This window comes from Lytechinus variegatus, chromosome 3 (genome assembly GCF_018143015.1).
Source record: "Lytechinus variegatus isolate NC3 chromosome 3, Lvar_3.0, whole genome shotgun sequence".
NCBI lineage: Eukaryota > Metazoa > Echinodermata > Echinoidea > Temnopleuroida > Toxopneustidae > Lytechinus > Lytechinus variegatus.
This window is the reverse complement of record NC_054742.1, coordinates 28,159,871-28,174,734: the sequence shown is the minus strand read 5'-3', so window position 1 is coordinate 28,174,734 and position 14,864 is coordinate 28,159,871. Positions and strand designations below refer to the sequence as shown.

General features: G+C 35.1%; 1 protein-coding gene across 1 annotated transcript in view; it reads right to left on the bottom strand.

Annotated features, from left to right (window-relative positions):
- Window positions 1–3,326: 3,326 nt before the first annotated feature.
- The window catches only part of LOC121410689 (collagen alpha-1(I) chain-like), a 59,936-nt gene continuing 48,398 nt past the window's right edge, over window positions 3,327–14,864 (bottom strand). The window contains exons 57-71 of the mRNA XM_041602936.1: window positions 14,746–14,853; window positions 13,697–13,804; window positions 13,080–13,187; window positions 12,597–12,650; window positions 11,974–12,027; window positions 11,457–11,510; window positions 11,121–11,192; window positions 10,215–10,286; window positions 9,225–9,242; window positions 8,868–8,927; window positions 8,336–8,507; window positions 7,224–7,339; window positions 6,472–6,543; window positions 5,152–5,373; window positions 3,327–4,572 (exon numbers count right to left, since the gene is read on the bottom strand). Coding sequence (XP_041458870.1) covers window positions 4,426–4,572; window positions 5,152–5,373; window positions 6,472–6,543; window positions 7,224–7,339; window positions 8,336–8,507; window positions 8,868–8,927; window positions 9,225–9,242; window positions 10,215–10,286; window positions 11,121–11,192; window positions 11,457–11,510; window positions 11,974–12,027; window positions 12,597–12,650; window positions 13,080–13,187; window positions 13,697–13,804; window positions 14,746–14,853 — 1,437 coding nt within the window. The 3' untranslated portion in view covers window positions 3,327–4,425. The remainder of the gene's footprint in view (window positions 4,573–5,151; window positions 5,374–6,471; window positions 6,544–7,223; window positions 7,340–8,335; window positions 8,508–8,867; window positions 8,928–9,224; window positions 9,243–10,214; window positions 10,287–11,120; window positions 11,193–11,456; window positions 11,511–11,973; window positions 12,028–12,596; window positions 12,651–13,079; window positions 13,188–13,696; window positions 13,805–14,745; window positions 14,854–14,864) is intronic.

Sequence of the window (14,864 nt, the reverse complement as noted above, 5' to 3'; positions counted from 1 at the left end):
GGGCAGTCCCCTAACTGAATATTATAAATTTAATGATAAATATCATGTCCTGAAGTGTTTATATAAACAAGACAAAACTACGCAGATATTTTATTTTGATCGGGCACAGCCGATCAAATTAAATCCCAACGTAAAATTCAGTATAAATTCATACATTAAAAGGGATTAAAACACGTTTTAATTTCCTTCACACCAAAGTCAATCCGGGCACATGTATTGATAAAATAAGTATTATTTAGTGATGAAATGGAACAATGCAATTATATGAGCTTAATGGTAAATTAGAAATGACTTCGTCTTCTAGCAGAAAGTCAGTTGAAATGGGGGTACATGCACCGGTTCCGAAGGTTCGTAATTCCGAAACACGTAAATTGCCTATACCTCGATGTTCGTTAATCCGATAACAAAAACGGGTTAATCCGAACATTTGTGGCGTAATTCCGAAGGTTCGTTAATCCGAAAACGAAATGAGAGTCGTAATTCCGAAGGTTCGTTAATCCGAAAACGAAATGAGGTTCGTAATTCCGAAGGTTCATTAGTCCGAAAACGAATTGAACAACGAACCTCATTTCGTTTTCGGATAAACGAACCTTCGGAACAACGAACCTTATTTCGTTTTCGGATTAACGAACCTTTGGAACAACGAACCTCATTTCGTTTTCGGATTGCCGAACCTTTGGAACAACGAACCTTATTTCGCTTTCGGATTAACGAACCTTCGGAATATCCGAACCTTTGGAACAACGAAGCTTCGGAATTATGAATGTATACGCATGCGCCGAGCAAAAAAAAAAACAAATAACGTATATTTGCCGACCAATAGACGAAAAACGAGGTAGAGGAAAACTCTACCCTCTATTTTCATTTGATAACCTACTTTCTTCCAATATTTATTTGTGTGTACCCAATTTAGACTTGTGTGTCACTTATATTTATATTGGACAACTAAACCTTACATTCTTGTACAATGCCTACATTTATGATCAATTTCATACAAAATATCGATTAAATTATCCGTAATTCTTCCTGTTTGAAATGAAATATTACCATGTAAATATAATCATTACATTGTTCTGCACCAATACACATACCCTCTTTCGATCTCTACTTACTCTGTTTCTTTGATAAAACTTTATTGGGTGGCCGGCATCTTTCAAAATAATCCATCTCTTTCTAGTTCATCCAGTTCTCGTGCATGGGTAAGTCATAGATATTACTTCGCTGTTTAAACAGGAACCAATAGCCCCAATAGCCAATATCTGTGACACAGAGAAACCACTATACGTGGATTTTATATCCCTCGGATGCCTACGTCATCTCGTAAAAAGGGAATTCACATTATTTTTTCCTCAGTCAGATAATAACCCTGGATATGACCCGATGGTTTGACCTCTACGATCTATCCTCCTAATATACATTCTTGAACCTAGGTTACTGTCATACTCAAGGTAACATACACAGCAACCGTCCTAAAAAGTCCCAATCACATCAAGGATGGATTCTAAAGGAATTGGCTATCGGCCATTCATTTTAACGTTGTGTTTTCCAAAGTCTGACATAAATCGTATTGATGTGACTTGACATTGGAGATGTCAAGTTAATGATCTTGGACCTTCGAGTGATGAACGAAATATTATTGGAAAGGAGTTGTCTTAAAATATGAGGACTTCGTTTGCTTACAAGTGGTTTCTTCTTGTTTGCAGAGTTTTACCACATGTACCAATTCTTGGTAGGCCCTAATGTCATTTCTGCAATCAAAAGATTAAGGTTTATTTTAAATACCACATTTTCACAGAAGCAAGTTGAAAATCATTTGACTGATGGAAGAGTTCGGGTGTATATTAAAATATTTCAGGGCATTAAATCATTATTCTGATTAGTATTTCCGAACTTGAGATGGTGGTCTCCCATATTTAAATTGACGATTTTTGCTTATATATAAATATATTTTTTTCCAAGTATACATAAATGTTTGAATGTTTAAAAAAGAGAAAATTGTTAAATATAATTCATATTTTAATAAGAATACTATTCTGTATATTAATCATAATGTCGTTTACTTTTTATTATGTAATGTTTAAAAATAATGTAGAGATAAATATCAAATAAAATCAAATTGTGCACACAAGCTGGAATTCAATTCTGATAAGGGTCCCATTGGAAGCAAGTGTTTAAACTGATTTGAATAAATAGATATATACATAAATATATAAGTAGATAAATAAATATATAAATAAACAAATGAATAAATAAACAAATGGACATATATGAAATCAATGAAAATAAAAAATAAATAACGAAATAGATAGAAAAATAATGTATAAATACATTTAAAAAAATAATTGATTATTGAAATTAAATTGTCCTTTTATGTTAACCTTGATACAGACTGGATATGCTGGAGGAAGGGAATAAGACTGACAGTTTGAAATGAATAATTTATTCCAGGCAATGGATTTTTACATACTAGAGGAGTGTTGAAGTAACATCCGTTTAGTTTTTATTGCTCTAAATCCATATCATGACTTCATAATAGCTTTTCTTATTCTCCCAGTTTTTTTTCTCTTGCATTGTTGTGGAAATTGATTTTATAGGGTTTCTTACACTTTCTGGGATTCATTCCGACCATGGGTTTTTTTTTCAGTACATGTACATCCCTCCCCCCCCCCCTCTCTCTCTCTCTCTCTCTCGCACGCACACACACTAACCCACACAAATCCTCTGAACACACACACATACACCCTAACAAACACATCATTCTCTTTTATCTCTTTTCACTGTCTAGTCATTTATCTCTTATTTGTCTGCCTCTTATCATTCTCTTTATCCCCAATCACTCACTCACTTTCTCTCTCTCTCTTTCTGCTTTTATGTATTTTGTTTTTTATTCCTAAAAAAGTTAGCAACTTAAATCAACATGTAAAATTCATGCCTGAGAGGAAATTGACTCTGTGGGTGGATTTTTACATCCCCATCTCAATCATGACTACAGAGTAATCCCTATCATCACCAATGTGTAACACTTAAAATGAAGTTCAAATCCCCCTGCCGACAAGTTGGTTTTTATAAAAGCAGAAAAATACATTGTCTTAGAGGGCGGCAAAAAATAGAAAATCAATCAGAGAATAAGTTTAATTTCTTGTGTATGTTTTTTTTATCTGTGATGTCTGTAGTATATCCTTAAATCCCATTTATTCAAATAGTTCTTGATGACTATTTTTTCTTATAGAAGCGGTTATTTTATATAAATTATATGTATATAATAATAATAATGTAATAACACATTCATTGAATAAAGACTCGACACAGGTTGATTTGTAGGGAAGCTCTGACCTTGTTTAATACATTCATCAATAATATATAATTTCTTCTTATATTTTTAAAATGATCATCAACATTAGAAATCGCAATATTGCAAACAATCAAAAAAAACTTTCTTACATCAACATTCCACGCCAGTCCCAGTACTGTATTCCATCCACCTGTTGTTGTTATGGTTACTAAACCCATCAGGCACTACTCATATTCGAGATCCGATAGTGTGATCATCGATTTCGATAATTATGTTTCCTATACTATGTACAATATCAACAAATAGAGAATCAATCGTGTGTATTGTATGCAATTGGTAATATTCTACGGAACACGGGGGGGTACTACACAAGACGTAACAATGGGCATGACAGGGTAGCCTACTTCTTAACATCTTGCTGGTATATACATGCAAATCTAGGGGAATCTAAATGATTTTCTCATCTAAATCATTTTTACTCACATGCGGAAATGTTCAAATCTAGAGTAATACTATGTCATCTAATGGACATGGCACTGTTATCTACATTGTGTATATGGAATGGTCATGATGATTAAGCCTATATCTGTAAATGAATATCTACATGAAATCATAGGGGAAACGTGGGGGGTATCTGAAGAAGGGTAATGACTACATACTACAGGAATGACTTAAAATCACACACATAGACCCAAATGAAACACAAAACATAACGCAGGATGCTCAATTGATCGAATGGGTATATCAACAAACATTGTCTTAGAGGGCGGCAAACATTCTTTCAAACAAACCTAAAAATATTCATGATCATTTTAATGTCAATCACAGAAGGCACTTTGAAATATTGCTGGTTTTATCATACTGAGCAGCCCGTTTAATGTAGGATTTTTATTCTTAGGAGACTAATTTTTAGAATAGAAGCTTCCCCACAAAATTCATATTGCTTCGTGTAGATTTTAAAATAAGGTCATCTCCATAATGTTATCATGTTCGTATCCAAATGGCAGGCTGTCAGCAGAAATTTGGTGCTATCGCCAGATAATTCATCAGTCTCAGTAGATTTTCGTTTCATGATTTCTTTGGATGGGAATTCACACAAGATTTAAGAATGCTGTCAAGAAGGGAGACTTAAATTATGAGAAACATACGGGTCCCAGAGTGATACCAAACTCTTGGCCTTCTCCTCCAATATCTGAAGGAGCAACGTCAATAATTGGAAGACGGGTGTTTCTCCTGGTGGAATAGTTTATAACAGTCTGGCCCCATTCTCCTGTTCGGAGCTGTGTAAAAAGGGAAAAAATAAGATAACGGGTGAAGTTTTACATAAGAAGGATGTTATTATGATGAATGTGTTTAAAACAATTAGGTAATAAACATATATTAGTTATGCTTTGTCGGATTTAGATCTCATCTTCAAACCATATAGGCCTATATCCAGCACATGAGCATGATGATTTATGCATATCAGCCGTTATTGCCATATATAAATTATGGACAACACATATTTTTTTTAGCCGTGGGAAATGCAAATAAGAATCATCAATTTAACAAAGCGCCATCTCTAGTCTTGAAATACTGAAATCTTGTTATGTTCTTAACTCATAATGTAATCTTCAGAATGTAATCTACGCCAACTTGAACAAGAAACCCTTTAAGACTGAAAAGCAAAAACGGAGTAAAGCAATAAAAGAATAACATTCAGATTGCTGGACTGACCAATCAACCAAATTAATGAAAGAATTTACCAAAATATTGAAGTAGTTAAAAACAACTGGAATTATATAATTTCGCTCATTAAGTGCACAAAAGATGATTTCTTGATTAGAACTAAGTGCAATATATCAACTTCATCAACTTACTTGACATCCATCTTCGATAACCTGATATTGTTCCTGACTTGCTGCATCGTATGATAACTCTACATCTGATGTGGTCATGAGTTTCAGAGCCTGCTCTGTGGATCCAGTAGTTCTGTCAGTTACAGCTACAGAGTTCTTACAGTGGTAGGTCACGTTCTGGTGGGCCTTGTTAGACAACAGACGCAGGAAGGTCATCTGTACCTCGCTGGCGTCATATGAAAACTGCAAATCAAAACAAGTGAAATTATGTTAGGACCATGCTACAAGACGGAAACGGGGTGTTGGTTCAGTTGGTAGAGTCCGCCTCACAAAGACGATAAGAGTTGCTAACCCTGTTTGGCGTTCAACAATTTAAAGATCAATTTCAGCTCTGGTAACGATCTCAAAATGACGTTTTACAGAATCTAATATAATGACCACTTAAGTGTCTGTTTGTATGAATAAAAAATATGTGCCAAAGGATTCTGGAAAAAATTGTGTAATTGTTGAGAAATAAGCAAAATAAGCGCGAATTCGGTCACTTCCGTCGGGTCTTTATTCCAGCAATAATAATACACTGTCGTGTGCCTATCTGTGTTGGCGATCTGCAGTGTGATCGTATTTCAGCTTAGATTTTATGATTTCACAAAGTTCAGTTTATGTAACTGTACCAGATCTAGATCCACGATGATATAGTCATACTTAACCTTGGTTTTACAGACTTTCTCACGAAATTAGTGTTTTACTGCAACTACTAGTATTATTTAGCTTTAAGAGATAGAGCAACGTCGATCTGGCTATGCACAGTGGCTTCCGGGCCCAAGATCAATTGGGAAAAATGATTTTTCGATTGATTTCTAACGCAGATTTCTATTCAGAAAAAACAAAATGTGGATTTTATTTTTATTTTCACATGTTCCCTGTGCCCAAATGTTACATTACCACAACCCAAATGATAATCCATTAATTCAATTTATATCATGTCCAATACAACGCTAGCTAGTCTTTTACTAAGCCCTTACCTAACCCGATTGCATCATCATCAAAGGACCCTTAAAGGACGGAACGACGCAAACCTTGAGATAATTGTATGGAAATTAGTATTGATGAACATCACACATTTTTTTTTCAATTTGTATCCAATCCCTGTCTGGTTTAGTCCATGTGATTAGCTATACTATCCGGAAATGTAATTAATACATTAATCATTACTTAATCTTACAAGTTTTAATGGGATATTTCTCATATGTTTCATCGTGTTTTATGGTCATTGTAATACCATATTTGCATCTGCATTTTCACGTATCCAAATTTTTCCTTTCATATGTTGATAAACCATACCTTGTCGATTCCATCCATCTTGCTTATGTAGCGGTGTCCTGAGTCACCCTGATACCATGGGGCACCAGCGATCTGCGAATAAAGATATAAAATACCATTTATATCATTTGCCTCAAACTTTGGAAGTCCATGTAGTCTCTACATTGTGTACAAACATTTATTTTCATTCAACCATAATCACTCGAGATGAAACGTATTTACAATTTTGTGAGGTTACTGGGGGGGGGGGTATTTAAAAAAAACGCTGTTGAATTCCACAAAACTAGGAGCACACATGTAGTCTGGAACCTCGGCAACGTCGTCATCAGTCGACCTGCTTCATCATTCTTCTCCCTTTTTCATGTTTTTGGAGGGAAGTTGCTACTTATGTTGTTTCGTTTATAGTTTTAACTTGTTCTCAAAATATTTGGTTACTGCGAACACTCTTGAAAATGAATTACTGTGGCTGATCTTTGTTTGATGCACTTGTTGTACCTCTTATAGTAATGCTATTTGTATTGATCCTGAGGTTATTGACTGTATTGGTTACTGTGGATAATTCAAATGCGATTTAATGTGACTATCTTTGCGGTTTAATGAAGTTGCGCTACCTTCCCTACTTAAATTGTTGCTGTTGATACATTGGAAAATTACATACTGTGGCTGATTTGGTGACAGTGTTATGGTAACTTTCCTACTAAAATTTGAATTCTCATGTCGTAGTTTTCAGGTTCTCATGGTTACTCAAGTGGAAATTGTGGGAAACAACTTACTGTTGCTGATTTTGGTTGGATGCAAGTCTCTGGGTTTCCATCTTCTCCTGATTTGATACACCTAGCAAGGTAAGCATCCTTCACAGATCCCTCGTTAGAATCGATCCAGTAATCACCTAGGTGTATAATCACACATCCATTTGATTACAATGTTTTCTTTAAATCTGCATTCAAATAAATCCTCCAGTGAATGACCATGAAAGTGACACGCTCTGTAAAACTTATGATACATTATTTTACAGAATATCAATGTTTTTTCCCCCAGTAGATGATGCATCTAGTTGATTTCTTAAACCAATGTGACCAATGTGACAGGCAAAACATGTTTTGCAGGAATGAGTTTCACTTATAATAAAGTTGTATGCATAATATTTCGTTTAGTAGACCTAACGATTGTCAAAATTCAATTTCATGTCATATCTAAGCAATAAATTCATGACTAATCCCTTTTCAGGATCTAATAACTACATACAACATTATTTTTATGTTGAAATTTGCACATTTCATTTTGAAAGTTATTTTCATGTTAACAATTTTGGCAAAAAAATCAAATGGAAATTTTATTTCAGCTCAAACAGCAATAAGATTATTTTTTGAAAAGAAAAACCCAATCATTTCATGTTATAATTTCAAATAATTTTTATAATAAATTTTAATCTGAAAGTCTCATATGGCATAATTGAAATGCATATATTTTATCGGGCCGAGAAATTTGTAACGTTTAATGCTAAGTCACAGTCTATAAAGCTACTCTAAATGTCTTAGATTTAAAGATCAGTGGCGAGTATTGAAATGATGAATAAGTTCAGCCAGTGTGTTAAAAAAACACGAAGGCTTACGACATCCAACTACATAAGTTTAATCTTAAACCTTAATTTCTCTCCATATCAAAAAAATACTCAAAATGTTTTTGTAATCGATCTGCATTTTTTTAAAACTAATTGTTGGTGTCAGAACTTTGAACAGATCAACAGAGTTGCCCATGCAATGATCCTATCTTCATTCGAAATTATGAAGGAAGATTTATTCGCACGATATCTGCAATAGAATAGAACTTGTTGAACTTGATATCATATTTGTATGATGAATGATGGTAAAATCATCACCCTTACCATCAACAGCATCTGGGAAGCATTTGAAGAGATCTTTGCAGCTACGTGCTGGCATCTCACGGCTGCCGATGGGGGCGTACATGCTTTGGATTTGGAATTCAAACTTGGCGAGATACATCTCAAACTTAGTACGATCCAGCTCTTCCACTGTCTTGGGGATCTCGTCACGGTACTAAATATAATGCCACAAAAAATGATATAAAAGAAAAGGCAACAACGAAATAATGAGCACGGAAATCTACCCAAGATGGGTGCTTAAGGTCCTTAAAGTATTAATGAGATACAAAGTTATCCCAACAGTTTCCAAATGCTTGAGTTTCTAAATGCCCAGTTCTGAAATATATATTTTTTATCATCATCGTCATGGAGACGACATGTTACAAGCATATCTTCCAATTATCTAATCTTATGCTACTGGCATTGGATCTCTTCATCCCATCAGGTATCCAAAATGACCACAATTTGGATGTATGAAGTTTAAATAACGACTCCAACTATATTGATCTGAATACCACTTCAGTGTATTACTTACGTAATGAGAGTACTGGCTTGGTCCCTTTGATGCCTGCGATGGTGGTTGGTAAGCAAATCCCTGTAGCATGAAATATAATAATAACAGGTAGGTAATATTTCTAGATGAATGCTTAGAAATCGTGGTCAATCGATTTCAAATGCAATATTTAGTGAGTTTTGACATAGTTTACAATGATTGAATTTAGACTAAAACTGAGTACGCTGAAAGTCAAGAGATGAGTGTCATTGCTTGGAAAAAGACCACTCAACCCAACAAATACGTGGGTTTTTTTTTCTAATTTCTCAGTAATACTTATGAAAAATTCAAACACAAATTCGAATCGATAATCAATAAACAAAATATATATCAACTCACCATAACTTGGACTTCACCCTGTAAGAAAATTGGAAGGGAAAAAAGATGATGTCAATGAGAGGAATGATTGGTTTCTGTTAAACAGCAGCTATAAAGATTGAATTTTTCATTAATTTCACGGAACTTAATAACTCATACCCGAAATGATAGAACTTGATCATGTTGAACTTCCTTTCCTACAACAATCACACACGAATGTTATCTAAGACATTCGTAAGCAGAATTCTGCATGTTCAGTATTCTGTTACATATCATGATATCGTACATTTTATTCACGAGTTTCAAATATCAAGTAGTGAAAAGAAAAAAAACTACTATATTCGATATAAAACAATATACCTATACATGTATATTCTGTGACGTTATTAAATCGGATTTGACTAACCTATATACACGATTATCAGTCCTTGAAAGCTTTCTTAAATTTCAAAAGTATTTAATTATAAACTACAATGGCCGCGAAACCGAGGGGAGGGAGCTCTGAAGAAGTGTGTATAAAGTTAACATCTAATCGTGATTCTGAAGTGGTCACCCCCACCCCTCATTTTCGAAACTTTCTCGCGACCCCTTTATTATATGATATGTTCTCACTTTACACGCCCTTCTGAATGCTCTTCATTTGTTTTTATCGTGTAAATATTTTTAACACTACTAGTTTGAATATTGAATCATATTATCTAGACTTTGACATTATTTTTATTGCCTTGAGGACCAATTACTATCATTATTATCAACATTTTCGTGATCTTATCAATAATAAAATAAAATATTATCTGGATTTCATACACGAGTGACTGTATGTGTACATATTTGGACTGTTGGAAACGTCAAGAATCGATATGATCTACTACATATCCCATTTAAAATGGTACCTTAACATTTTTTATCATGAATTATTGTAATTCTTTTTATCTCATTGTCTTTAAACCTTATGAAGCATTTTTATTTTTTAAAAGAAGCACCATAATTTTGTTCTTATGGTCTACTTACAGGAGGTCCGGGTGGTCCTGGGGGTCCGGGCTGTCCTGCGGTTCCAATAGTTCCACGTTCTCCGCGCATACCCTATACGATATGGAAAAGAAGATATCAGATCTTCGTGATTTGATGATAGGGTCAGGTCAACTTCGTGGCAAATAAACTATATTCACTCTTTGGTGTTTGTGAGTGACACAATGTGATACAATACGATTACATTCAAGGACATGACCAGAAATAAAATACTGACATGTACTACAATTGGTTACACTTCGTAATTCCGAAGGTTCTTCATTCTGAAGGTTCGTAATTCCGAAACACGTAAATTGCCTATACCTCGATGTTCGTAATCCAAAAACGTAAAAGGGTTCGTTAATCCTAACATTTGTGGCGTTATTCCGAAGGTTCGTTATTCCGAAGGTTTGATAATCCGAAAACGAAGTAAGGTTCGATGTTCCGAAGGCTCGTTGATCCGGAAACGAAATAAGGTTCGTTGTTCACTAGAAGGTTCGTTAGTCCGAAAACGAAATAAGGTTCTTTAATCATTTCGTTTTCGGACTAACGAACCTTCGGAATTACGAACCTCAGTTCGTTTTCGGACTAACGAACCTTCGGAATTACGAACCTTCGGAAATACGAACCTTCGGAATAACGAACCTTCGGAATATCCGAACCTTCGGAATAACGAAGCTTCGGAATCACGAATGTATGCAACTACAATCAGTGGAGGTATAATTTGACAATATACTTCCAAAATAGAGAACTGTTTTGCCTATCGAAATTGTTCGTAGAATGAAGAACATGTACAAAATATATCGATCTAACATCATGAATATATTCAAAAACTTGGATTTTAAAATTAAAAGGAAAATCGGAGAGTAATATTGGCAGCTAATATGTATTGAAGAACAAAAGGCTTACATGTGTTCCACGAAGTCCCGGGGGTCCACGGGGTCCTTCCTTTCCATTCTTTCCGTTTGCTCCATTGTTTCCCTAAACAAATAAAAGAAAACAAATTATTCCTATACTGATGGATTTCTTTTTGTGTATTTTTTAATAATGATCGGCCGAAAATGTGATTTTGTAAAAGAATTGCATTTGTTATTGTGAAGAAATATATTAACATAAAACACATCAAGAATCATCATGTTAATACTTCAATGCCCGAGTTTGGGGAGGAGTTAGTTAAATTTAAAATGAAATCGTTGCATTTCGTGCCACAAGGAAAATGGTCCAATCTTGGAATTCACTACTTACTGGAAGACCACGAACTCCATCAGATCCTTGATCCCCACGTGGTCCAGGCTCTCCCTGCAAAAAGAAAGGAACATGTCAATTTGAGCAAAAAAAAATAGAATAATATTTTTTAAATATAAGATATTTCACTCCAACAAAAAAAAAGATAAGAATCCATTTTCAATCAAATAATGTTTTCAATGTTTCTGGACATTTGGGAATACCTCAAGGCATTAGTTTCTTGAAAATACTGGTTTCTCATTTCATGCAGTGAAAAAGAAAAACTATTGTAAGTCACGGGCTATCTAATTCTATATTCAAGATAATCGGATGGAAGGGGTAGGAAAATCAACTGTAGTTCCATGAAATGATGCTATTAAGGAGGGTATGAAAACAAAATTATCCGGGTCTCATTTGAGGACTGAATTCATAGTGCCGAGGTAAATCTTTTTTTTTGCATCAAAAAAATTCAATACGCCTTTTGCATCAATTTGTAAGTCTCGCATAAAACGTCTTATGATCACAGAAGGTTACTTACAGCTTTTCCGCCAGCACCTGGTGCTCCAGGCCTACCGGATTGTCCTTTGTGTCCCTAGAAATGGGGAAAATTAAAACAAAAAATGAAAAATATTTTTATTGATAAATGTAATATAAATAATTATTTCAAAACGTGTTTCTTATTTGATGAAGAATAAATGTGGCGATACCATGTACACTATAATAACACGTCTGCAATAATCAAGCTTCACAAAGTTAGTACATACTTCTGGTGACTTTACATTATTCTATTATCAATTATATCGCTTTGAAATAGAAGAGAATTCCTTAAAAAAAATCAACAAATCTGTACGATTGTTCAAAATAGTATATACGTAAAATTATATGCCTACATTACCTTGAAAGGTTTCCGTGGTATTAGACAGGAAGGCAAATTATTACCTTTCCATTCGTGAAACATTTTGTTTCAGTTAACAACTGTATAACAACGATTGCAGATAAATTGAGCACTGTGCAAGAGTGTCTTCATTTATTTCACTAGCAATGTCATCCGGACGTTATTAGAAATTACCTCTTTAAGCTTTATACCTATTCTTGAAGGAGAAATATTAAGTATGAAATAAATAACTTAATACTGTTTTTCAAAGATGATAATATTCTTACCGGGGCTCCAGCAGAACCGGATTCTCCGCGAGGACCAGCAGGTCCAACTGGACCCTAGAATCAAAGGGGAAAAAAACAAAATAGAAGAGGTTTAGTCATGGCCATTACTAATATCCTTGAAGACAAAATACATGATCAGTGTGTTCAAGTCATGTACTATTATCTGATCTTTCATTTTCATATTTTATGTGACAATTGCTATTGTTTTTGTGTGTGTGTGGGTGTAAGGGTTAGTGTGCATACGGTAGAACAGTTAAACTGCGAACAAGTTCTTTCCAACATGTCCAAGAAGAAGCGCATGATATTTAAAATTCAATGTCGAGATCAAACCCGTGCAGATAATTAACGCAATCTTAGCTTACAGCAATTCGGCAGCTCAAAGGTGGAAATGGTCAAATGTATAATGTGTAGGCCTATAGGAAAATCAAGGCAAAAAATATACTGAGTCCAGACTAAATGTGGATTGGAAAAAGGATTCTTTACCATTGGGCCAGATGATCCATCTTCTCCAGCAGATCCAACGGGTCCTTGGGATCCGACCTTGCCACGGTGACCGCGTTCTCCCTGAGCTCCAATGGCTCCGAGGGCTCCCTGACAGAAAGGCACACAATGAATTATTTTTTATTACAATAGCAGTAAAATAACTTTTATATTAACAAAATATAAGTAAATGCCTCTTACAGTGACTGTTCCCCTTATATCTACTTTGATAAGGAGAATCTCAGAGCAACATAAAAAAATAGAGGTAACCCTAAAAAAAGTATGAATGATTACAAGCATTGGTAACCTATATCATACATACAGGTATTCATTTTGAATAAATTCCTCTCATTTCAATAATGTGTCATTTTACTGCATCATAATTTTTGTTGCCGCTTTGCTTTATCTTACTGGCATTTTGGAAATAAAATAAAATGTAAATTGGAAATTCTGTGGAATATGAAACGAAAAAAAAGAGAAATAAATGAAAATACTGGATTCACGGGATAATAACCTAAGCTAAGGATGATATTGAAAGACAAATATGGGGTGTTTGTAAGCTGTTATTAAATAAACAATAAAATATAAACAATTCTTGGATGGGTAGGGGGTATATATACCCTTGGTCCAGAAATGCCAGGTACTCCTTCTGTTCCTCTAGCTCCAGCGTCTCCCCTCGATCCTTTGAGTCCAGTCAGTCCAATCTTACCATCCTTACCATCACGTCCCTGCAAAGGAACATAAACAAACCCATATATAAAAATCATTTCTCTCTCTCTCTCTTTCTCTCTCTGACCTCTTCCTGTGTGAATGTGAGGCGACAAGCTGTATAAAGAAACGACAGAAAACCCTTCTTTTAATTACGAATTTAGACTCTCATAGCTTGAATCGACCCAAAAGCACTGGACGCATTGCAATTTTTGCTTTTCATGGTATACAATCTCGCGTGTCAGATGTATATCACTTCTGTCATAAAAACAATGCATTCAGCAATGATGAATTTCAGATCATTTTGTATCATGAAGGAAGGTGTTTGATTATGAAACCCTCTGAAGTTTTACGATGAAACGGACAAACATAGAGTAGTAGCTGATGTAGATATCCATCTAAAGATACACCTTGATGGCTTCTCGCAGAGGAGGGAAGTGGGGGGGGCTGTACAATTTTTGTACATTTTGTCCCATCAAAAGCTCCATCGTTGAATTTTGTAATTTAGAATACTTACAGAACGAAAGACCCCGTTCTTAGTCGCTCTGCTCCCTCTAGCCACTTACCCCAATTATTTTCTACAAGTATACATCGGAATGATATTAGATGAAATAACATCTAGCGTGGTTTCATTATCTCATAGTTACCCCCTAAAAATACGTTGACACCATGCAGCCTTCAATCTGCTAAAAACTGCTTGCTCACACCCTGATATGCATTAGTTACCAAACCCAATTGTAAAGTATGAAGGATTATTAGTATTTCGTCATGCAGCAATCCAGATCAATCGACAACCACCTCATCAAAATGAGAAATACCTAACCCACTCACATGTATATTGTGTATAATAGTACGATGCCAATTCGATACACCATGAAAATTCAGTTCAATAGACGTATATGGCTACCATTCACTGGACTCTCCCGACCAAAATGAGGCCATCAGTTGTCTGGATACTTACATTGGCTCCAGGAAGTCCACGAGCTCCCTGTGCACCTGGTGGTCCTTTGGGTCCAGTATCTCCTCGAAGTCCTGCGTTACCGTCGATACCTGCGGCTCCCTCTGCCCCCTGTGTATACA